Source organism: Athene cunicularia (genome assembly GCF_003259725.1).
Source record: "Athene cunicularia isolate RWA chromosome 7 unlocalized genomic scaffold, athCun1 chr7_part1, whole genome shotgun sequence".
Taxonomy (NCBI): domain Eukaryota; kingdom Metazoa; phylum Chordata; class Aves; order Strigiformes; family Strigidae; genus Athene; species Athene cunicularia.
In genome coordinates, this window is record NW_020799107.1 from 6,898,506 (window position 1) to 6,919,853 (window position 21,348).

The 21,348-nt window shown below is 46.5% G+C and overlaps 1 protein-coding gene across 1 annotated transcript in view; it reads right to left on the reverse strand.

The window, feature by feature from the left end:
• Positions 1 to 1,842: 1,842 nt before the first annotated feature.
• Positions 1,843 to 21,348, reverse strand: part of LANCL1 (LanC like 1) — a 22,077-nt gene continuing 2,571 nt past the window's right edge. The window contains exons 2-9 of the mRNA XM_026852410.1: positions 19,879 to 20,152; positions 12,226 to 12,433; positions 8,450 to 8,585; positions 7,963 to 8,109; positions 5,823 to 6,005; positions 5,226 to 5,402; positions 4,868 to 4,940; positions 1,843 to 3,981 (exon numbers count right to left, since the gene is read on the reverse strand). Coding sequence (XP_026708211.1) covers positions 3,905 to 3,981; positions 4,868 to 4,940; positions 5,226 to 5,402; positions 5,823 to 6,005; positions 7,963 to 8,109; positions 8,450 to 8,585; positions 12,226 to 12,433; positions 19,879 to 20,152 — 1,275 coding nt within the window. The 3' untranslated portion in view covers positions 1,843 to 3,904. The remainder of the gene's footprint in view (positions 3,982 to 4,867; positions 4,941 to 5,225; positions 5,403 to 5,822; positions 6,006 to 7,962; positions 8,110 to 8,449; positions 8,586 to 12,225; positions 12,434 to 19,878; positions 20,153 to 21,348) is intronic.

Below are 21,348 nucleotides of genomic sequence, written 5' to 3' on the forward strand. Positions count from 1 at the left end.
CTTGAAACAAACCAATTGTATGTGCTGGGAACTTTCTGGCCCAGTGTAGGACTTGTGGTCTCACTATGACCAGCCACATTCCCTTGGGTGCCATCAGAAAACCCCACTCAAATTTGGCTCAGGTATTACACCAGTGGAAAACGTGTACACAATGAAAGAGGGGAAGGGGAAAAGGTGAGACAGTGGTGCAGAGGGATGGAAGTCAGATGCTAAAGTGTGATCTGACTGGATAACTTGTGTAAATCAAGCCCTTCACCAGCAGCTTCGTGCCTCACATGGCTGCTTCTTCCACAACACTTCTGTGGTATCGCATGTGGGACTCACAACCTTAACTGCCCACCTCCAGCCTGTCCAAAGGGAACAATGTCCCTCCTGGGGGCAGGAGGCTGAGCTGGGGTTTGTGGAGGTCAAGCTGCTCTTCTGCGGGTCTTTTCCCCTGTCAACACAAGGAGGGCGCCTGCCATGCTGCAGCCAGCAGCCTGCTCTGAAGTGGTTTCAAAGCGAAACCAGTGTGCATGGAATGACTGCAGTGGTCGTTTGTAAACTGATTTATCGGATGAGCTGTGTGGCTGACTGCTAACGCTGCAGGGGCTGGGGACTGCTCATGGCGGGGTTTTGTTTGACAAAGTAGTATTAGCTACAGATTTAGCATCAGCGCTGATTGCGGGCATTTGAAAAGTTAATATGCAGGAATGGGAAATGAACTAAGTTAAGCAGAGGCAGCAATAACATACCTGTCCCCTTGCACTGTCCCTGTATCACCTCTTTCATAGCTGAAGCTGCTGTCAGCTCTTGTGAGCTGAAACCACAGCAGGTTCTTGGGAGAGATGTGTACCTACAGGTGATGTTTGGTTAACAGTATTTGGGGCATTTTTCATCTTACTGATCACACTGGGATACGCAGGAGGTGAACACAGAGCCAGATGGCAATGCAGTCAAAATGTGTTTTTTACTTATTTCTTGGGAGTATTAAGGCACTTGGTTTTTTAAAACAGAACACTGCCATGGACAAACATAACCATCACCAAGAACTAAGTGTTAAATGTCTAGTGCTGATAAAATCCCTCTCAGGTAGCTTGTTCAAACAGGAGCAGTTGAGTGTTTTCAGGCTTCATCTTGCTCCTGCTCCCTCTGCTTGGCATGAAGATGGGTGGAAGTGGGCAGCACCACACCCCTGTACAAGAAAGGACGGGCAACCAGGGAAACTGCACTGCGCTGCTTTCCCTTCCCAGTTGCTGGACCCCCTCCCTGAAGAGCTTTACCACCAGCCTTAATAGAAATGGAAATTGTTGAAAACCAGGCTGTATAGGACCTCCAGCCAGCTAATTTATTATGCTTGTGCTGGAAGGCAGAGTCACCTTTACCCATACCATTCCCAACAGTCTGGTCTTAAAGTCTCTGGTGCTAGGCAGTCACAACCTCCCCGAGGCAGCCTGTTCCTCCTTCCACTGGGCAGGAGGGTGCTTTGGTGCTTTTCTGGGAGGATCCACATCTTTTTTTCTGGTGGCCAGTGCTGCACACAGGCAGAGTTTGGTGTGATTAAGACTAACCAGCAGGACTGTGGTCTCCAATGGAAGACACAGCAGGGAGGACATGGCCTTGGATGGCAGCAGTGCTGCAAAAGTATGTCCTGAAAGAAAAGTGCACCCTGTGAGGGAAAGCATAGGACTGGCATCAACGGATTGGAGAGAGGGAAAAATGTGAAACACTCTTAACACTCAGGGTGGATAGGAGGCCAGTGAACCTCCAGGAGCCACCAGTGGCTCTTGTGGCATATCTTGATGTCTTCAGACGTGAAGCCTGGTCACAAAGCAGGGGGTAAAAATAACCCAAAGCTTGTTTGTTTCAGCATTTTTATTAAACAGTGCTTCACTCAGCAGCTGTACACCAGGCCCTGACCATCCCCTGATCAGTGTATGAACCCTGGGATGTGATGCTGCCATCACACCAGGCTGCACGAAGCAACTCCTTTACAGAAGCCGTGCCCAGGAGAAACCCAGGCTCAGAGCAGTGTCCTGGTGCTGCCATCACACCAGCCAAGCTGGCAGTAATTTACAGCAGGCCTCGTGTACTGCAGGATCCCACCCCCAAACTGTCTGATTAGCCAAATCCTGCTCTCAGGGCTGTGCTTCCTCCTTTCCAGTCTCCTCCCTGTGTTGTTTAGGCCCCGTGAATAGTAGAGGATGACCACTGCTGAGCCTGCATGAGCTTGAGGCTTCTGACAGGGACGCTCAGCCTGAAGCAGATGAGTTCTCTGCACTTTAGGATGTGTTCTGATGAACTTCCAGAAACATGTGTTGGCAGCAGGAGGCTGGGCTTTAAGGAAACAGGCAGCCTTCCAGGAATGGTTTCTACTCTGCTGGAGCAGCCCATCCAGGAGGTTCTCGAGGGTCTGCCTATGCCACTGTGGCTAGGCTGCCTTGCATTAAGGCACGTGTGAGCTAGCTGTGTTAGTGTGCCAGGTTTGATCCTCCTGCTTTACTACTGCTGGTGCAGGAGCATGCCAGCTTGGAGGTTGCCCATGCTGTCCTGCAGCTGCTTGCCTGCTCTTAGGTGACCTGAGGCACTCAGCAACTGGGCCTTTAAAAGATCAAAACCCACATCCACTCTCGTGCAGGCTGAGGAGCTGCCCTCAAACAGCACAGAGCGGTACAGTGCCACCAGCCACTTTAACTGCGCTCAGTGTTTAGCTCACACTCAGTGCTAAGGAAGTGGTTTATAGGGTCAGGTCCATAATCACTGCAAATTAGCATAGCATCAGCTAAGGATGGAAAAACAGATTTACCCCTTCCAAGTACCAGGTCTGCTTGACAGGTCAAAAGCTATTTAACATAGGGCAGATTTTCCAGTTGGGTAGATGTGTGGCTGCATATCAAACTACAACAAGCAGTAACAAGGCAAACAATTGACTCAAATTATCCAGGTTCAGGAAAGCTTATAAAATAAAGCATGTAAACAACATCTATACAGGTAATAGGTTAAACACTGACAGAACTCAGTGGAATATATTTCTTTCCCCATGCTGCTGCTGGTAGGCCTGGCACCACCAAACACCTATAATATTCATAGACAACTTTAAATAAAGACTGCAAAATAAACTTTCAAAGCTAACCAGAAGAGACCACACCAGCAAGCATGCTTAGCTCACTTCTAGATTGGAATTTTCCATTAGGTGATCAACGGACTTCTGCAAGGTTTAGCATAAGATGGCAAATAAGCACAAAAGCCAGTGGATTATTTGTCTGTCACTGGAAAAAATGTACAAAAGAGCTATACATAGCCTTTGCCTTTAAAGCAGACAGGTGAAAATTCAGGACAAGGCATGTCAGTTCCAGCTGTGCCACTTGCAATATGACATTAAAAAAACTATATATAAAGACTGCACAGTCCATCACATTTGCATCATGTGGAGCAGCCCAGCTACTGAACCGCCTGCTCCCTGGGTGCTCATAAAGAAAACACTTAAAAGCAACTTTCAGGGCAAATCTCTGTTTTTCATCTTTTGTTTTCCAAAGTCAACTAAGTTCCTGCAACTATCTGTCAGCACAAAAAAAAATTTAAAAAAAAATTAAATGGCCAAAGTTACATTCAATAGAAAACTTTCTCCCAGGAAATGGGATACAGAAAATAGCAAAACTATAGCCAACAAAATACTGTACATTTTCTCCCTGCTCCCACCTGCAGCCCTGTGTTTTTAAGAGACATCAGAAAAATCTGTATTGTCTTTTAAGATGAAACAATGCAATGAGATGACTAGAAATATTAGAGAACTCAGCATGCCCTCAGGAGGATGGATTTACGTTCAGTTAGGTGAACAACGATGAGTTTGGAAGGAGGAGAAAGCAGCTTCAAACTGCTTTTCCAAGTGCAGAAGGATTCAGGCAGGAAACTGCCAAGCTCAGATTTAGAGTTCAAATGCTGGGAACTTGGTCTTGGTTGGCACCAGCAGGTCAGCAAGAAAGTAAATTGTTCCAGCCATTCCTGAGGATAAGAAAACACAGTGTGCTTCAGAGAGATTCCCTTTGGGCACCCCTTTTATCAATTATCCAAGGGGTGAATGTGTCATGAAGACAGAAGAAAACATTTTCAGAAGAGCCTAACTAATTTCCAAGGTCTGAACCCAGGTTTCCCAAGCAAATTAGGTAATTCAGTGGGGAAAGCATTTTGAAGTTAATCAAATGTTGAGAAGCACCTGGGAAAACATGATGGGTCTTCCCCCCCACCAGCTCTCCCTCTTCTGCTTTACCTGTTGACAGGTTTAACAATCCGAATATTGAATCCGAATGCCTGTGATGTTGCTGCCTCAGATCCTCCCTGATGTAACTGCTCTTGTTTCTTGGCCTGCAGCAAAGCTAGGGAGATTTACACTAGCTGGGGAACGGGCTCTTTCAGCAATACCTGCTGATGGCAGGTTTTGTGGAAGCCAACAGCAGGAGCCACAAAGAGCCATAGGAGCCAACAAGGCCTATAAAAGCAGCCCCATTTGTTCCTCACTCACCCTTGCAATGGAACTGGAAAGCCCATGTAGGACTTTAATCCTTAAAAATGCACAGAAAAGAGACTGCCTGAGAAGCTAGGCTACAAATTACCATAAGGTAGACTTTGGCCCGTACCCATTAAAGAATTCCCCTTGAGCCCTGTGTGCAGAATCTGTGCAGCCCAAGAGGACAACATGCTCCAGCTAAGACATGAGCCTGTGCTACAAGAAGACTGCTTCTGAGAAAGGGTAAAGCCAGCAGATATGATTTCCTTCCTATCCTCTACACTGAGTTTTACAAAGACTTCAGTGGAGCATGTATTCAGTTTCCCTTGGTGCTGGACTGGCTCAGATCCAGGAGCAAAACACAAGCCTGAAGATGGAGCTTACCTTCAAAGAGAGAGAATGGCGTGTCTGGAGTCCGGCACCCATGTTGGCCATAGCTTAAACACCACTCTGCAAACTGAGAAAAGAGGAACAAAGAATGTTCAAATTCTGTTAAAGACAGATCTTAAAAAAATACCACCCTCATCCTCACATTATCCCTTGCAGAGCAAGGCTTCTGCAGGGTATCCCTCCCTCTACCGGCTGTCAGACAGTGACTGTGCTGCTGAAGGACTATTCCTGTGGAGCTGGTCAGATCTAGCTGCATCTCTGCCACACTGGAAATTGGGTTTCAAAGGCAAAGGTGGTGACATAAAAGGCAGAAGTGAATAATCCCCTCACCCTCCCTCACACAGGCTCTTACCTTGCAGGCCCTGTACAGGTATTTCATGTTCTGAGTGAGGTTGTACAGCGCTAGGAAGGCGTAAGCGTTGCCAGCTGTCCCATGGCACAGCCCGTAGCCTTTCTTCAGTAACCCGTACTGCCAAATCACTTCTGCACACTGCAGGGCATCATTTAGGTACTGCTGTTCCCCAAAGACCTGTAGAGACAAGAAATATTCCCCCTTGCTGAGGTGATTTCCTCCACACTAAGAGCATCCCTGTGTGAGTGGGAGAGGTTTGGGTTAGTTTCTCTCCTAATGAAGACTTAATGCTGTGACTTTGCTCTCTGGTTTAAAGGAGGATGTTTTGGATATGATGAACAGGGCTGTATGACCCTTACTTCACACACAACTAGTCGTCACCATCAGTCACCTGCAACAGGACAACCCACACAGCTGATGGGTATTTTCAGAGACAATTTTCTAGAAGACTAATTTCCGTATCAGTCAGTGGTCCCTGTGTGGTGATTTTGCTGTAACAATCCATCCTACTCTCAGGCAGGGGGGTTTCAACAGAGTCTTCTCCACGATGTTCCACATTTAGGGGTCCCCAAAGGGTCTTTGCAAGATTTCTGGTACCTTGTAGGCCTGGATGAGCATGTAGATAACACCTGGTGCCCCATGGCACCAGTGGACGAGTAGGTCTCTGGTGTCATCGATGCATGGAGGGTAATTGCCAGAGGGGAACTTGAGCTGGCAGACGTAGTCCACGCTGGGTTTCACTGTATTGTGCAGTTTTACTTGGCTCACTCCAAGGCCAGGCTAAGAGAGAGAAAGCATTGTATCAGGGAGAATTACCATTTTGTCTGTCCCTAAGAGACCCAAGATCTGCCTGAAAGGCAAAAACAAAGCCAACTATAGCCATGTTCCCTTTTCCTCCTTGTAAATGAAGCCATTTCTTTGGTGCAGGCTTTCACACATCACTTGGTCCCAGGCTGCTCTCCCCTTCAGAAGCAATTTATTTCAAGTCCTACCCTTGCATCCCCACAAACAGACTGCCTGTTGCGTGTCACCCAGCCCTCTAAGCAAGAGGGATTGCTGCTTCTTTTCCTGAAGATGAGTAGGAATAACTTCAGGTACCTAGAGTTAGAATAAGGAGATAAACTTTAAAATCAATATTAAGGATGAATGCCAGGAATGAGTCCTAGCACCTGGAACATCTCAGCTGAGCTGCTGGGCCAGCCCAGCTGGCAGGCTGTGATGCTGCTTTTTCACAGCTATTTCTGGGTAATTGCAAGGGGGTGACTTCACTGCTGACCTCAGATGGAAGCAAGTGAGTGACTTCAGTGTCCTCTTCCAATGACACTTCCCCACATGAAATCTGTGTAGTTCTAATTTCCCATGGCAGGCTACAGTGAGCACTCTCATCTAAGGATCACAGTTCCCAGGTTGATATCTTGAAAATTAAAAATCAATGCTTGTGCTGTACTAGAGATAAAAGTCCAATGTTCTCCTCTCCGTATTTCCCTTGTTTACTTCCTCCAAGGCTTTTTGTGCATCATGCTTGGCTGATCAGGTTCCTTATACTTCATACAGCAGAGGAGCATGAGGCCCATGCAATATTTTATGGGAAACTTAAAATTATTTGAAACATGAGCCTGGGAACAAGCTCAGAGACTCAGTGCAGTCCTGCTCACAGGACACTGCTGTCTCCGTCCCAACTAGCCGTTCTGTACTCCTGGGCAATAATCATCTCGCATCCCCATCTTGCCAAATCTCCTTCTGCTTAAAAAACACCAACCACCCCTTCCTCTCCGAGTCACATAAGAGGGTTATATTCACAGGAACTCTGCTTATCCGGTATATGGGCTTGAAATTTCAGGGTCCTGAAGGAAAGCTCAAATACTTGAAACCTGCTGGCTTTTTTCCCACCTGATGTGGAGTTGAGCCTAGTAAAAGAAACTACCTATTTCTATGAACATTGCTATGTTAAGATAATTTGCGTTGCTCAGTGGGTGCCCTTAATGCTTTGAGACTGCAATGTAATTTATTGCTGTTATTCTTCTAAGAGCTTAAGCACTGTAAATTTATGCACAGTGACCCACATAGGGAAATTATCACCCTCATTTCACAGCCAGGGAAGGGAATATTCCCAGAGCTCCAGTGAGTTGTGCAAAATTGTGAGAAAGACAGCATCAAAGCAAAGGGGCACTGCAGCTCCCAACCTCCTGCCTTGCCCTGCCTACTTCAGGCACTACAGAACTCAGATGCTGTTATCAAAGCAAAAAGTCCCACCTCTTTTACATTCAGATACAGGCCCCGATTTGGGAACAGAGGCATTTCCCACTTTTCTTACTATGAATACAGTCTCTTTCACCATGCTTTTCTTACAGAGATTCTCCATAATGACCTGAGATTGCTCCAAGTAACCACCTCAAAAAATGCAAGAAACCCACAGATACCAACAAATAGGAACACTTTATAAGCAACTAACACAAGAGGGGGAAGCTGAGACCCAGCTGACCTACAGGCCTCCATTATGTGAAACTGCTCTAATGCAGTCACATTTCTGTACAGATCTCCATGGAGGTGGGAAATTCAATCTCACAGACTTGGAGAAAACCCCTTAGAGGTGGGGATGCACGATCAAATGTGGTTTGTCCATCAGACAAAGGATCTTGCCCAGCTTGGTATCACCAAGAGCCAATTCAAATGGTCCTCTTTGTTCAAAGAAACATTGAACAGCTGCTAAAGGCCCCTCCCCTCCAGTGCCTCTTACCTGCATGAGATAGTAGTAAATCCCAGCCAAACCATGGGCTGCCCCTACATAGTACTCCTGGTACCACTCGTACATCAGTGGGCTCTTTGCTGTGAAGTTCCTCCTTTTGGCCAAGCTCTCTCCTGAGGCTACTACTGCTTCACACACCTGTGGATGGGAACAGACACAGGTGAGGGAAATGCTGCTGTCTTGGACATAGCACAGTGAGTATCCTGACACAGAACAAAACACTGGTTTTTCTGCCCAAGCAGAGGGAAGAGTGTGGGTGAGGGAGTAAAATGTACGCTGATTCAGTACTCCCTGTGGATTTATATGGATGGTGGGAGGGCATGTGGTACTTGTCCCTTTGGAGGAAGCGCAGCAGGGATAACACAATGTGGTTTCTCCCTTGTTACCAGAGTTCTCTACAGGTAGCATTGATTTTTAGCTGCCCAAATAGGAGCTGCATGGGGAGAGACAGCTAACAAATCAGCAGAAGCCACAGTACCTGCTGAATGTGACTTTGAGGAATCTTTTCCTCTCCGAAGTGCTTGTTCACAAATATCAGTGCATAGAGATAGCCCATGCGCCCGTAGAGCAGTTCATCTGGCACTCGTGGGTCAACCTTGTGTAGATGGAGCAAACTACAAAGAAAAATTCACATGGGGGAGATTTCAGGACACTCAAAGCCATGTAATCAAGCAGTGAGACTGGAGCTCAAAACCATGGTTTGTTCCTTCACGATGCCCACACCATGGGAGATGTCAGGCCAGTCTCTGGGTCTCAGGCTTCCAGCTATGCAAGGTGTAGAACCCCTCCTTCCTTTCTGCTTTTTGTTTGGCTTATTGCTTTAGTTTGCTCAGCTCTTTACAACGCTATGTGCTTTACAAGTACTATGTGCTTGGTTTTTACAGCACCAGTTTTGGGAAAGCTGCTTGTGGGGAAACGCAGGCAATAGGAAATAGCATAAAGTTGCTAACTGGTCAGGAAAGGCTGCCCTAATTCAGCAAGAAAAGCCTACCCACCATTACCTCCCTGTGATACTGTTGGCAAGGCAGACCTTGACTATTTTAGACTATACTGGTATTTGTTTAATTTGGCTGCTCAATGAATGCTAGAAAGTCAAACTATGCTGATGGTATGTGGAAAAATCTCACCCGTTATGCTCAGAAGTCCTCACAGAAAAGCCCGTTTCTCTCCATGCTACAAGTGGCCAGGGCTCCACTGTCAGTGGAGAAAGAGGTGCCTCCTATGAGCTGAAAATCTAGGTAAAAGTTGGGGGGAATCAGCTGGTGTGTTGTTTAGCATCAAGCCTCTGTGGCACATCTAAGAAATCTTTTCTGGGGAGAGCTGAGCAGTATTGAGGACAGCTCAGCAGAGTGTGAGTGCTGTGCGCTGTCTGTGGTGCAACCCCACACCAAGGACAGCTTGGCTGGCACCAGGCTTTAGCCCACAAATGGGGAGTCAGAGGTCTGCTGGAGTCAGGTATTTTCTTTGCCATTCTTCTATTATCATGCTGCAAAGTTGGTGATATTCCTGTAGTGCTAACAGGGGTTGGCAGCTCTTCACACTGGTGCTTTGTAGCCCAATTCATTCTCTATGCAAGTTTTCCTTTGTTTTGCCTCTCACTACACTTACAACAAGAATGGATGTCCTTCCCAGACAGAGCAGCAGGCAGGGATGTGTCTGGTTCTGGCTTTATTTTTCTTCTGACCCCTGAGAGAGCAATCTGAAAAAATGCCATCACTTTTAAAATACCAATGTAAGTGGCTTCAAGGCTGTTCCCTCAGCTGCTTCCTTCTGCAGCTGCAACAGAGAGAGGGCTAAGAAACCAGCCAGGAGAGCTGTGTGTGTGCTGGGCTTCCCTGTCACAACAGTGTGAGGAGCAGAAAAGGTGCCTTGGCAGCCTTTTCTCCTGGGCAGACCAATGTGTTGCAAATGAAAGCAGCAACTAAATGTCCAGAGTACTCTCAGAGCAGAGGGAGGATGCTGGGCTGTGACTACCCATGGCAGGGGAGTCAGTTCCTTGGCACTGGACTCAAAGTGAGCAGGGATATTGAAGGAGAAAGCAGTGTCTCCAGGTGCACTCATGTACCACTTGAGATGTGCATTGCTACATGGGGGAGATTTCTTGCAGATTAAACCTGAGAGACAGACTTTACATCCAAGACTCAGACTAAGCAGGAGCCCAGCTGCTTTCCCAGCCAGGATAATCAGGGGAGGAAGCCTGCCAGCGGTTTCTGTTGTTTTTGAAATGTGGGGCAGGGCTGCATGGCATGTATGCAGCCAGAGATGCCTGGGATGCTGCTGGACTGATTGCATGCAGGATGCATTTCTCAGGTGCGAGGGGGTAAATTGAGGTCCTTGAAAAGCAGAGCCACTCCTGCACACATATCAGCCTATTAACTCAACTGTCAAAAATCAGTAGGTTTTGGACAGAGGGAAAGCGAGGCAGTTGTAGAGCAAGATGGGATTTTTGTATGCGACTGGTTCTAAAAGCAAACCTTTGACCTTCTGAATTGTTGGGAGATGTCAGGGAAAAGAGGACTCATGAAACACAGCTCAGATTTTCACAGGCTCTTGGAAAATGGGCTGCTCTAAAACGTTAGTCTCTCCAGAGCATAAAAGCACATTTGTTGGTCATGAACTCATTTAGGCAAGAGCAAGGAGGTAAGAAAAAGCAAGCTTCTGTCTCTTCCACCGCAGGTAAAACGTGGCTGATGGATTCTCTCCTTGGGCTCTGTAAAGATGAGGTGCTTTAAAAGACAGAGAACAAAATGGATAGAGAAAGGCCCTCCTTCTCCACAGCTGTAATAGAAATGTGCTTTCTATGCACTTGCACTGCATAACTTGGCAACTGTTCTGTAACTAAACAGCATACTTAAAACCCACTTAAGAGTTTTCATTAAGGGAGCTATTTCTCAAAGAAATACTCTCTTTTTAAAGGTAGCATGATCAGGCTAACTGCTCTGGGAATTGGTGGCAGAGTAAGGACAATAGAATTGTTCCTTCAAGAAAGCCACATTTTTCTTTTTTCATCCTCTCCAATGTATGAAAAAACAATTTCCAGGGCTCTGCCTTTATTATGCCATTAGGTGGCAGTGCAGAATTAATCATGAGTTTTCATTCTGCCACAAAACTGTAGGCAGAACAGGAGGGATATGGGGAGGGGAAAGCTACAGCAAGAAAATATGAATTAAGGATTTTTCACAACTTGGGGCTTATGCATTGACCATAACTGGTCAGTACAGATTAGTTTCCTTTTTGTTAGCAAATATACTAATCATAGTGAGATTCACCACTTTGACACAGTATTAAGCTAAGCCTAAACCACAGATTTTCAAGAATAAAGAAGAGAGCTCTGTCCTTAGATTGTATCCACATAAACGAGAAGCTAGTCTTAATTAAAGGAGTGGGAATAATGGTGTCCAAACCATACAGGCACCTCTGATTCCCACCCATGGCTTTTAAAATTTCTATTATGCATCACTTGCTTGCTCATGGCTGCGTAAGGGCACTCAAGTGTTGTTCTGAAGCATTAGGGGTTTTGTCTTGGTTTTGTGCTGACACATGTAAATCAAAACTCTTTATAGGACTGTTTCTCACCTTCTCAAAACTGATCTCTTAAGCAAGAAAAGCTTGCAACTGCATCTCCTTAACTTTTTTCCTTCCTCTGACACATGCTGATCTGATTGTAGGACTGCTTGTTTGTCCTTTTCGTGTCTTAAGTACCCAACAAAAATAAATTTGAAAACAGTTGAGGAAAGGCAGGAAATAGAAATAAATGAATCATAACCAGCTGCATGCAGTAGTTGAAAAGGATGCTGTCAATCTTCAGTTTAAGTCAAAGTCAACTAACAAACAGCAAGTGGAAGTGAGTGACAAAATTAATCTAGTAATCCTACCACATTTCTCCTTTTCATCAAAATGGCTAAATGTAAGGGTTCTGAAAAAATACTAAACCTCACCTTCTGTTTTGGGGTTGTTTGGGGTTTTTTTGCATTTTTTTTCTTCCTGTGTTTATTGGAATTCTTCTTTAAAATGGCAATACCAGATGAACAATATCCTTGCTCCCCATCCAGCCTGCAAGCTGACAGGCAGGTGTGTTTGTCCTTAAACTAGCTCCTTCCCCAGGGCAGGAAAGTTTTACACTGCCTTGCTAAATTACTGGATTATCTCTCACAGAATGTGTATTCAGGCTTGGTGGAGAGTGCCTGGTAGAAGCCCAGACCAGCTCTGCAAGCAAGAGGAACATTAGGTCAAAGAAGTAACCAAGCATTTTACCGTGTGATGCAGTCTTCGGACTGCTTCTGGTTCTGCAGTTTGTGGTAGACGACAGCAGCCACTGCCAGGGGCCCGGCATCTCCACACAAGAAGGTGATGGATCGTCTTGTCAGGCAGCTCAGGCTCTTCTTCACGTACTCATGGGCCACCTGAAGATAGGCTGGATCTCCATACACATCATACAGGTGCAAGTACAGCAAAGCAATGCCTGAAAATGGAACATAAAAGGTTGCATACACCAGAAAAGTTTTCCCTTCACGCTGTGCACCCTGGTTGTTTTAACAAACCTAGAAGCTTGGCCCTCGACCTCACCTAGGGCATAAGCCTTATAGACAGACTTCTCGGGCACATCCAGGGGCATAACCCATAGCTGCAGCATCCACAGCGTCTTTTCCTGCTTTGTGACCTCCTTGTACCTGATGCTGCTCGTGAGTGGACTGCAGGTCAAAGCAAACAGCAGTGTCTGACCCAGCAGGTCCCAGAGCAGAGCTTCCAATACACAGGTTACATACAATTTTATTAACACAGAGCAAAATATAAGACCTAGACAAACCCACCTAAGCTGTACCTGGGACTCTTGTTAAACAGTGGAGGAAAAAAAAAAAATCATCTTTGGGCAAGATGGTATGTGTTGCGGAGCAGTGCTGAGTTGTTCCCCTATATCTCAATTATTTTCTCTCATGCCAGGAGGTAAAGGGCTGTGTCACTCATCTTGAATTGGATTTTTAAAAAAGTGACAAGTCATCAGCGCTGAGAAGCAACACCCTTAAGACATGCTACCTGTCTTTTTTTTTTTCTTTCCTTCCCTCCCACTGGGAAGCATCAACAAGATTGTTACAGCTCCCTGGACATCATCTGCTGCTGCTGAGCAGGTCCCAAGTCCCATACCAAGGACTGGTGTATCCTAGAATGGAAAGGGGCTGCTCAACTCTCCTCTGCAGCACATCATTCATGAGATCAGCCCTTATCTGAAAACAGCAACAGCTACCTGGAACACTGGAAAAGGCTGCATGGTCCTCCCTGGAGGTTTTCAATGGGCTGGCCAGCTGCAGAAACAAGTCTGCTACTGAGAAGCCCCATCAGTTGCTGTCCTTTGTCTGCCCTGTCTTAATCCAGCTCTTGAAGCTTTTAGCAGGTCACTGAGGAGTCCTCAATAAGTCTGTGTCTCAAAGGTCTGCCACATTTGAACCATCCTTCTGATCTGGAAGGCATCCACAAACATGCACTGAAGAAAGCTACTGGCCTACATCACTTTGATAAAAGCTTATTTCTTCTCTAACCAGTAACCATTTCTGAGAAGACTCAGGTCCTGCATTTAAGCCTAAATTAATAGAGCCAATCTCTGTAGATTTTGATGTGGTAAGGTGAAGGCGGGCAAGCATGCTGCAAAATTACTTTCCATGGTACTGAGGACAATTTTAAATTTAGATCATTTTCTCATTTTGCATGGGTAATCTTCGTGCTACAGACAATTCAATTCCACATGTATATTAAGGGCAAATTTCTATTTCCTGCTGAAGCTAAAAACCTTGTCCTCTCTCTAAGCAGTTCAATGTTAGTATTTCCAGAGAGAGCTCAGATGTACAGTGCCATCACTCAAGTCTATAACAATGTGGATATGAAGCCCATCTTAAAAGGGGAACCCTCCTCTTCCAGCTAACAAATGTCAAGTGACTCTCCTTGATTTATTTAGCACCTAGCACAGCTTCTAGACTTTAATAGGCCCGATAGCTGTTTGAGCACAATTTGCACTCTTGACTTATCTGCTTTAATATACAACTTTTTGCTTTATAAGTAGCTTCTATTCCCACTGCGATCATACCACCTTAATTATGTACATAACTACCATGCTAAGACCACTGCTAAGATTGAATTCTTGGAAAGAAAATGTCTCAGCATTATTTTCCTCTGACTTCTTTACCTCTTTTCTTTTAAAACATTTCTTGCCCCCTTTTCTCCCAGGCCCGAGCATCTTTAGAGAAGACTCCCTAAAACCCCTGACCTATATCAAAGAATGGAAGGGATAAGTTGTTTGCCCAAATAATTTATTCTTCCTTTTTCTTTAAAACCCAAAGGCTTTACAAACTGAATCTAAAGCCAATTTTCTCAACTCACTCCTCAAGGAATTTGTACTCCTAAGCTGATCAGGAGGGCACAGTGCAGTGCTGCCTTCAGCACGCTGCTTGCTCTGTTGCTGTCAGGCCAAAAGCAGGGAAGGCCAGCAGAGGAGGCAGGTCCATGCATAAAGAGGAAATGTTTACAGATTTATGTAGAGGGATACAAAACGCAGTCACCTGGCTGGGGTATATCCTATATTGACCTGTGTGCCAAGATGCAGGCAGCATATTTCATACTTCAGAGGCAATGCAGTTTGGAGACAAGAGAGTTTTCATCTGATTGAACCTGGCTCAGCTTGGCAGTGTCGCTCTGCAGAAGCTATTCCACAGCTCTGCCCCACTCCCTCTCCAATAATACTGACCAGGTGGTGTTTGCTGACCAAGTGGGTGTTTGTTTGGCATGCTTTAAGTGTTATATAAACAAGGCATCATCAGTCAAACGGGTCTAGGTAAGCAGTGGATCTGCTCCATTTCTCTGTGCCCTGGAGGTCTGTGTTCAGTGTCCCAGTTGAAAAGGTGACCTATTTTTGTGCCCTCTGAGACTCCAGATCATTTCCAGCAGAACTGCCATGCAGTGGCTGCCTGTGACCTGCTACTGCCAAAGATGTATAGGCTTTGTTCTGTTTATCGGTCACTACTGGACCTTCTTCTCTGGACTTCCTCTAGACCTCAAAGTTTTTTTCTCCTTGCAGTGTAAGACCTGCTGCATAGCCACATGTAATGGAGAATGCATAGGACTTCACTTAATGGTGCAGAACTGCAGTGAACACATGTGCTACTGACAGCATACCCTTTGGAGGCAAAAAAAAAATAATTCTGCATGTCTCTCACAAAGCCTGTGTATTCAACATCTTCAGTAGGACAGTAAACGACATCTCACTCCTCTTGCCATCCTGTATGAGCAGTACTGTAGATGCAGAGGGGTGTTTTGCATCAGATTTCTTTTGAGTGGAGCAGAGGAGATTTAAATGTACATAGTAGAAATAGAATTGTTTGCACAAGCTCTGCCAGTTGGCTAGTGCTGATGGGCCTGACTTTAGCAACCATTGCTTTCAACAGAGCAGCCATCACTGTAGGTACCAGGAAAGTTCTTGCTCAAGAGCTAGAGCACTGCAGCAGGCTGAAAGAAAAACTTGTCCATATGACCATTCTGAGAAGTAAAGCTGTATACTTCAACTTCCCTGCAAGTTTAGACTTGTTCTTTACGGTGGATTACACTACCATTGCAAACAGTTCTGCTGGTGGGAGAACAGCAGTACTGAGACAAAGCTTCCCCTTCATGCTGAATAGAGGGGATAAAAGCAAGAGGAAACACTGCTTGGTGTCAGCTCTGCTGCAGTCCCCTTGCTGACAGCACTGCCAGGGATGCCCATTAGACAGTTCTGAACATGCCTCCTCATCCACCAGGAGCTGAGTGGCAATGTGGTCCTTTCACAAAGGACACTAGGTTGCCACAAGAGGAGATTTCTTGACTTAATTTGGGTGAGTTCCAAACCTGAATCCACAGCAATAAAGAGCTCGGATATCTTGCGTTGGCCCAGTCAACTAAGTCAACCAGCACTCTCAAAGCAGGATCTCGGACACAGAGGAAAGAAGTGGAAACCTATCTCAGCACATAGTGATGAAGCCTGATGGTTTCTAGTGAGAAACCTGGTATCGTTTTAGTAAGTCAGGCATGCGGTAAAAGTTACAGAGGGGGTGTCATAGCTTTACTGTCCATCTCAAAGGATAATAAACCTGTTTTCTGGTGCAGACACATGGGATGTTATGTTGGGCTCATAAATGCATGCCAAAGCCATGCAGAATGGGATACTGAGACATCTTCTCTGGAGGGCTGTATCATCTCATGCTTGGGAGCTGTGTGGTGAGCCACAGGTGCATTTCACTATAGCTTGCAGCTTGCCTTCTTAGTGCACTGGGGGACATGGGGCACTTCGCAGGATGCCTCAGCTTCTCTGGCCTTAAAAGCTGGGTAACAAAGCTTCTTTTATATAACTTTTTACAACCCCAAACAAGACCAGATCAGCCCAAACCAATACTATCCATTACCCCATAACAGAATCCTACAAGAGGTTAGGTTAGAAGGGATCCATGGAATTGATCTGATCCAACCCTCTTAAAGTAAGGCCAACTTCAAATTTACATTCTGTGCTCTGAACCTTGTCCAGTCAAATACTGACTATCTCCAAGAACAGAGATTTCACAAAAACTACTCACCAAGCACTTGGCAGGAATGTGGTTTATGGGGGTGACACAAGGCACTCTATTATCTCTCATCAGATGCAGCCTCACTGCCTCTTATACTGTAGGGATTATCTGAGAATTTCTGTTTTTCTGAACAGAACTCTCTTAAGCAGATGCAAGTTCTCTGGGTTCTGAGGTTAAAACTAAGATATTGCACTAAAGTGAACAACATGTGTCGTTCCAGAAGCTTTCCTGAACTGGTACAGTCAAAATTTCATCCATTCTTAAATGGATTTTCTTTCATCTGACGCATCTTTTGAAGAGTCCTTTCAAAAGGCAACTCAGCCCTGCTCCTTGTCTCCACTTGCAAACAGGCCAGACAAAAGCTGTGGGTTGGGCAGGCCAGCTGGACTCACCCATCTCTTTCAGAGGCCCTACAGCTTTATGACACTGCTAGAGAAGGGAATGCTCGCATGGGAAACAAATTTCAAAGGCACTGCCATAATGTGGAGGAAGGGGAATCTCTCCCTTATATACCATTTCAGGTTGCAGATCACCCCATCATTTTGGAAGGACACAGCAGTCCAGCGGGCACCGGACTCAGGAGCTTCCCAGCTTCTGCGGTCAGCTAAGAGGTGACAGGAGTGAAGTCCGTCTCCTCCCATTCCCTTTCCATCATCTGTGCTCCCAGTCAAGACAGTCTTTGGAGCAAGGTCTCTTGCACTATATGAAATACCAACACACACGTACATACTCTTTGGCATCCTCATGCTGATCTATCTGAAAATGGATGAGGCAGTTGCACTTCTGCCAGGTTTTGAACTGCTGCTGGTTCAGAATGAGCTTATGGCAGTTTACCTTCCCTCAGTCAACACTTTGATACCAGTGAAACAGATTAAGACCGCAAAAGCTCTTACAGCAATAGCTAAACTGATTAAAAGACAAAACAGAACACAAAACCCAAGCCTGGTCTATACCCAGGCACATACCAAGTGCTGCCCACCAGGCCCTGATCTCTATGGGGAGCTGAATGAAACTGTAACAAGCTGATTCAAATGTGTTTTGAGGGCATTCAGCCGTACGCTGGATAATCTTGATCCAAAGTGTGTTTCTACTGCCTCTGAGCTGAAAATGTAAGTCCTTCCCTCCCTCTGCTCCAACTTCATGTGCCAAGAAGCTGTGGCTTCCCTGGCACAAGTGCAGGCTGGGGGAACAGGGCTCCGTCAAGTGCACTGGGAAAGAAACAGGCACCAAAGTAAAATGCCAGCATATGCTGTGTATTATTGAGTGTAATGTAATACACTCAAGTATGTTACATTTCATGCAGAGTTTGCGCCGAGAGCCACATTTCAAATCTCTCTTATTAGAGGCCACAAGAGTGCAGGTTGATTTCAGACTGCTGGGCAATGATTTACATGAGAAGATACTCAACAAGCCTTTTCTACATAAGCAATTACAGGAAAAAGCTGCTGTCTTGGCCCAATTAATTTTGTCTCTGGAAACCAGCACTGAATAAATTAATATAGCTAGGATAGAAAAGAAAGGAGGGTGGCAAAGATACAGTATAATATATCTGCAAACTTCACTTTTCTGGCTGTGACCTGCGGGAAATTTGTCCGTGGTTTTTTTCTAATCCTATTAGCCAAGGTGAGAAGGTTGTGTGTCCAATGAAGAATGATCCCTGGGAGGAGAAGAGAAAAATCCCTCTTGAGAGATTCCCAAGTAAAAACGTGAAGAAATCCTACCAGAGCTTTCAACTACTGTTTCACAACTGCATGAAGCTCCTTAAGGCCACCCTAAGGAAGAGAATATGGTCTCTGAGGAAGGGTGGTTACCTTCTCCACACAGACTTTTGGAGTACTCCTCTACCATCAGCTTATTGTCCTCCTGCTTTATCTCCTGAATTATTCCGGCCAGAGGTAGACTCTACCAAGTAACACCCTCATAACTGAAGACCATCTTTATGTATGGAGTGCTTTTCATCTGAGGGGACCTCAGTCTGGGGGCATAGCCTGAAAGACTGAACCTGTCTCCCACGGTGAAGTCAGCTAGCTCTGAACAAAAATGCATAAATTCACAGGCAGCAGCAGCAGAGCGCTGCCAGGCAGCAAGTGATGAAATAAATACTCTCCCACGCTGGAATTTAATACTGGCATCCTAGCATTTCTTACGAACTGCTCTAGAGTGCTCTCTCAGTGCCTGTCTACCTTACTAAAATTTTAAAGCAGGAATTTCTGGCATCGTTGTCATCAGGCTGCAACATTAGGTTAGCACCAACACAAAGCAACACCGTTCTCCCAAGCAAACTGTTGGCATCAAGTTCCACAGCATCCAAGCACAAGCCAGCCGCACCTAGATCATAATGTAGAAAACTGCCATTTAGGATTGCAGTGTATTGCCAAAAAAAAAAAAAAAAAAAAAAAAAGCTAAAAATCTTGAAGCAAGCATAAGATTAATTGCAACTACCCCTCTAGGGAGGGCCCTAGAGCCTGGAACAGTGCAGAAGGCAGGAAAGCTGACAAAGCACACAGCCGGAGCCAAGGATGAGGCGGCAGAGAAAGGCGTGTCCTCCCTGGCTCCAGTGGGTAGGAATAGGGAGGGCAAGGCCTGGCATGCTCCCAGGGAAGAAAAAACAGGTTGAAAATGCAGAACAGGAGAAACACAAGCTCCTGGAAGCTTTGCATGCAAGGGTTAGTGTGAGGAAGGCTTCCATCCTTCGTTATACTCACATTTGCATTTCTGCTCCTTCCAGCAGGTACTGGAGCAGAACTAGCCCTGGCTAAGAGGAGGAGCACTACCTGGGTGACAGGAATGGTGCAACCTGCCAATCAGACAGCGTCGTAAGATAAATTTCAGCCCAAACAGAAAAGATGGACGTTATCTCAAGCCATAAGCTCACCGCTGCCATATGCAAGGACTCCTTGCAGGTAAACGACCTACCACGTGCATCTGCCTACTTCACAGAGCACTGGTTTACTTGTCACCATCCCCACCAGGGCCAGGTTTGGAGCCAGTCCCTTCGAAGGCCCCCATGTTTGCTCCCAAGCAGGTGCTGGCTTTCTCCGTTGCCTAAATTTAGCACTATTAACCAAGAGAAGACCCAATCCTGTCCTGCAACACTGGGCAGCTACGCTCCACAGCTTGAAACCTGCTCCAAAAATGGGCAAGTCCTGAGAAAGACAGCCCCATGTTTTAATGGATTAAAACATGCAGAAGAAGCACCGTTCTTGACATGGAGCTACTGCAATCATTCAAAGGGCCAGAAAAAACCCACGGTCTGCCTTGGCCTGACATAGAAGTCCACTCCAGAGAGCCTGTGCTCCATCCTATCCGATCTGATCGGCCACCCTACCTGCCCAGCCCGTGTACGCGGTGCAGTCCTGCGGGTCGGCAGACTTGAGGCCCCTTTCCATCTGCTGGAGCAGCTCCCTGATTTTGTTATTCAGCCGCTGCGTGAATTCGGGGGTCAGCTGTGGAGACCAAAGGAAAAAAATGAATAAAATAAACCAAAAAAAACACCACCCAAGGTGAAGGAAAAACCGGCAGGCGGGTGGGGTCTTGGGAAGATGGAGGTAACCGCAGGGAGCACAACCAGGGGAGCGGGTGTTTTTCAACCTGACAGGTCTCTGCTAGCAACCCCTGGGTATCTCAGGACTAGGCTGGGCTACTGCTCGCCAAACTTGCCTTCGCGGCCGCGGCGGGAGCGGGCCCTTCCCGGGGACGGCCGCCGTGCTTCAGCACGGCGGCCGTCCCCGGGAAGGGCCCGCTCCCGCCGCGGCCGCGAAGGCAAGTTTGGCGAGCAGTAGCCCAGCCTAGTCCTGAGATACCCAGGGGTTGCTAGCAGAGACCTGTCAGGTTGAAAAACACCCGCTCCCCTGGTTGTGCTCCCTGCGGTTACCTCCATCTTCCCAAGACCCCACCCGCCTGCCGGTTTTTCCTTCACCTTGGGTGGTGTTTTTTTTGGTTTATTTTATTCATTTTTTTCCTTTGGTCTCCACAGCTGACCCCCGAATTCACGCAGCGGCTGAATAACAAAATCAGGGAGCTGCTCCAGCAGATGGAAAGGGGCCTCAAGTCTGCCGACCCGCAGGACTGCACCGCGTACACGGGCTGGGCAGGTAGGGTGGCCGATCAGATCGGATAGGATGGAGCACAGGCTCTCTGGAGTGGACTTCTATGTCAGGCCAAGGCAGACCGTGGGTTTTTTCTGGCCCTTTGAATGATTGCAGTAGCTCCATGTCAAGAACGGTGCTTCTTCTGCATGTTTTAATCCATTAAAACATGGGGCTGTCTTTCTCAGGACTTGCCCATTTTTGGAGCAGGTTTCAAGCTGTGGAGCGTAGCTGCCCAGTGTTGCAGGACAGGATTGGGTCTTCTCTTGGTTAATAGTGCTAAATTTAGGCAACGGAGAAAGCCAGCACCTGCTTGGGAGCAAACATGGGGGCCTTCGAAGGGACTGGCTCCAAACCTGGCCCTGGTGGGGATGGTGACAAGTAAACCAGTGCTCTGTGAAGTAGGCAGATGCACGTGGTAGGTCGTTTACCTGCAAGGAGTCCTTGCATATGGCAGCGGTGAGCTTATGGCTTGAGATAACGTCCATCTTTTCTGTTTGGGCTGAAATTTATCTTACGACGCTGTCTGATTGGCAGGTTGCACCATTCCTGTCACCCAGGTAGTGCTCCTCCTCTTAGCCAGGGCTAGTTCTGCTCCAGTACCTGCTGGAAGGAGCAGAAATGCAAATGTGAGTATAACGAAGGATGGAAGCCTTCCTCACACTAAGCCTTGCATGCAAAGCTTCCAGGAGCTTGTGTTTCTCCTGTTC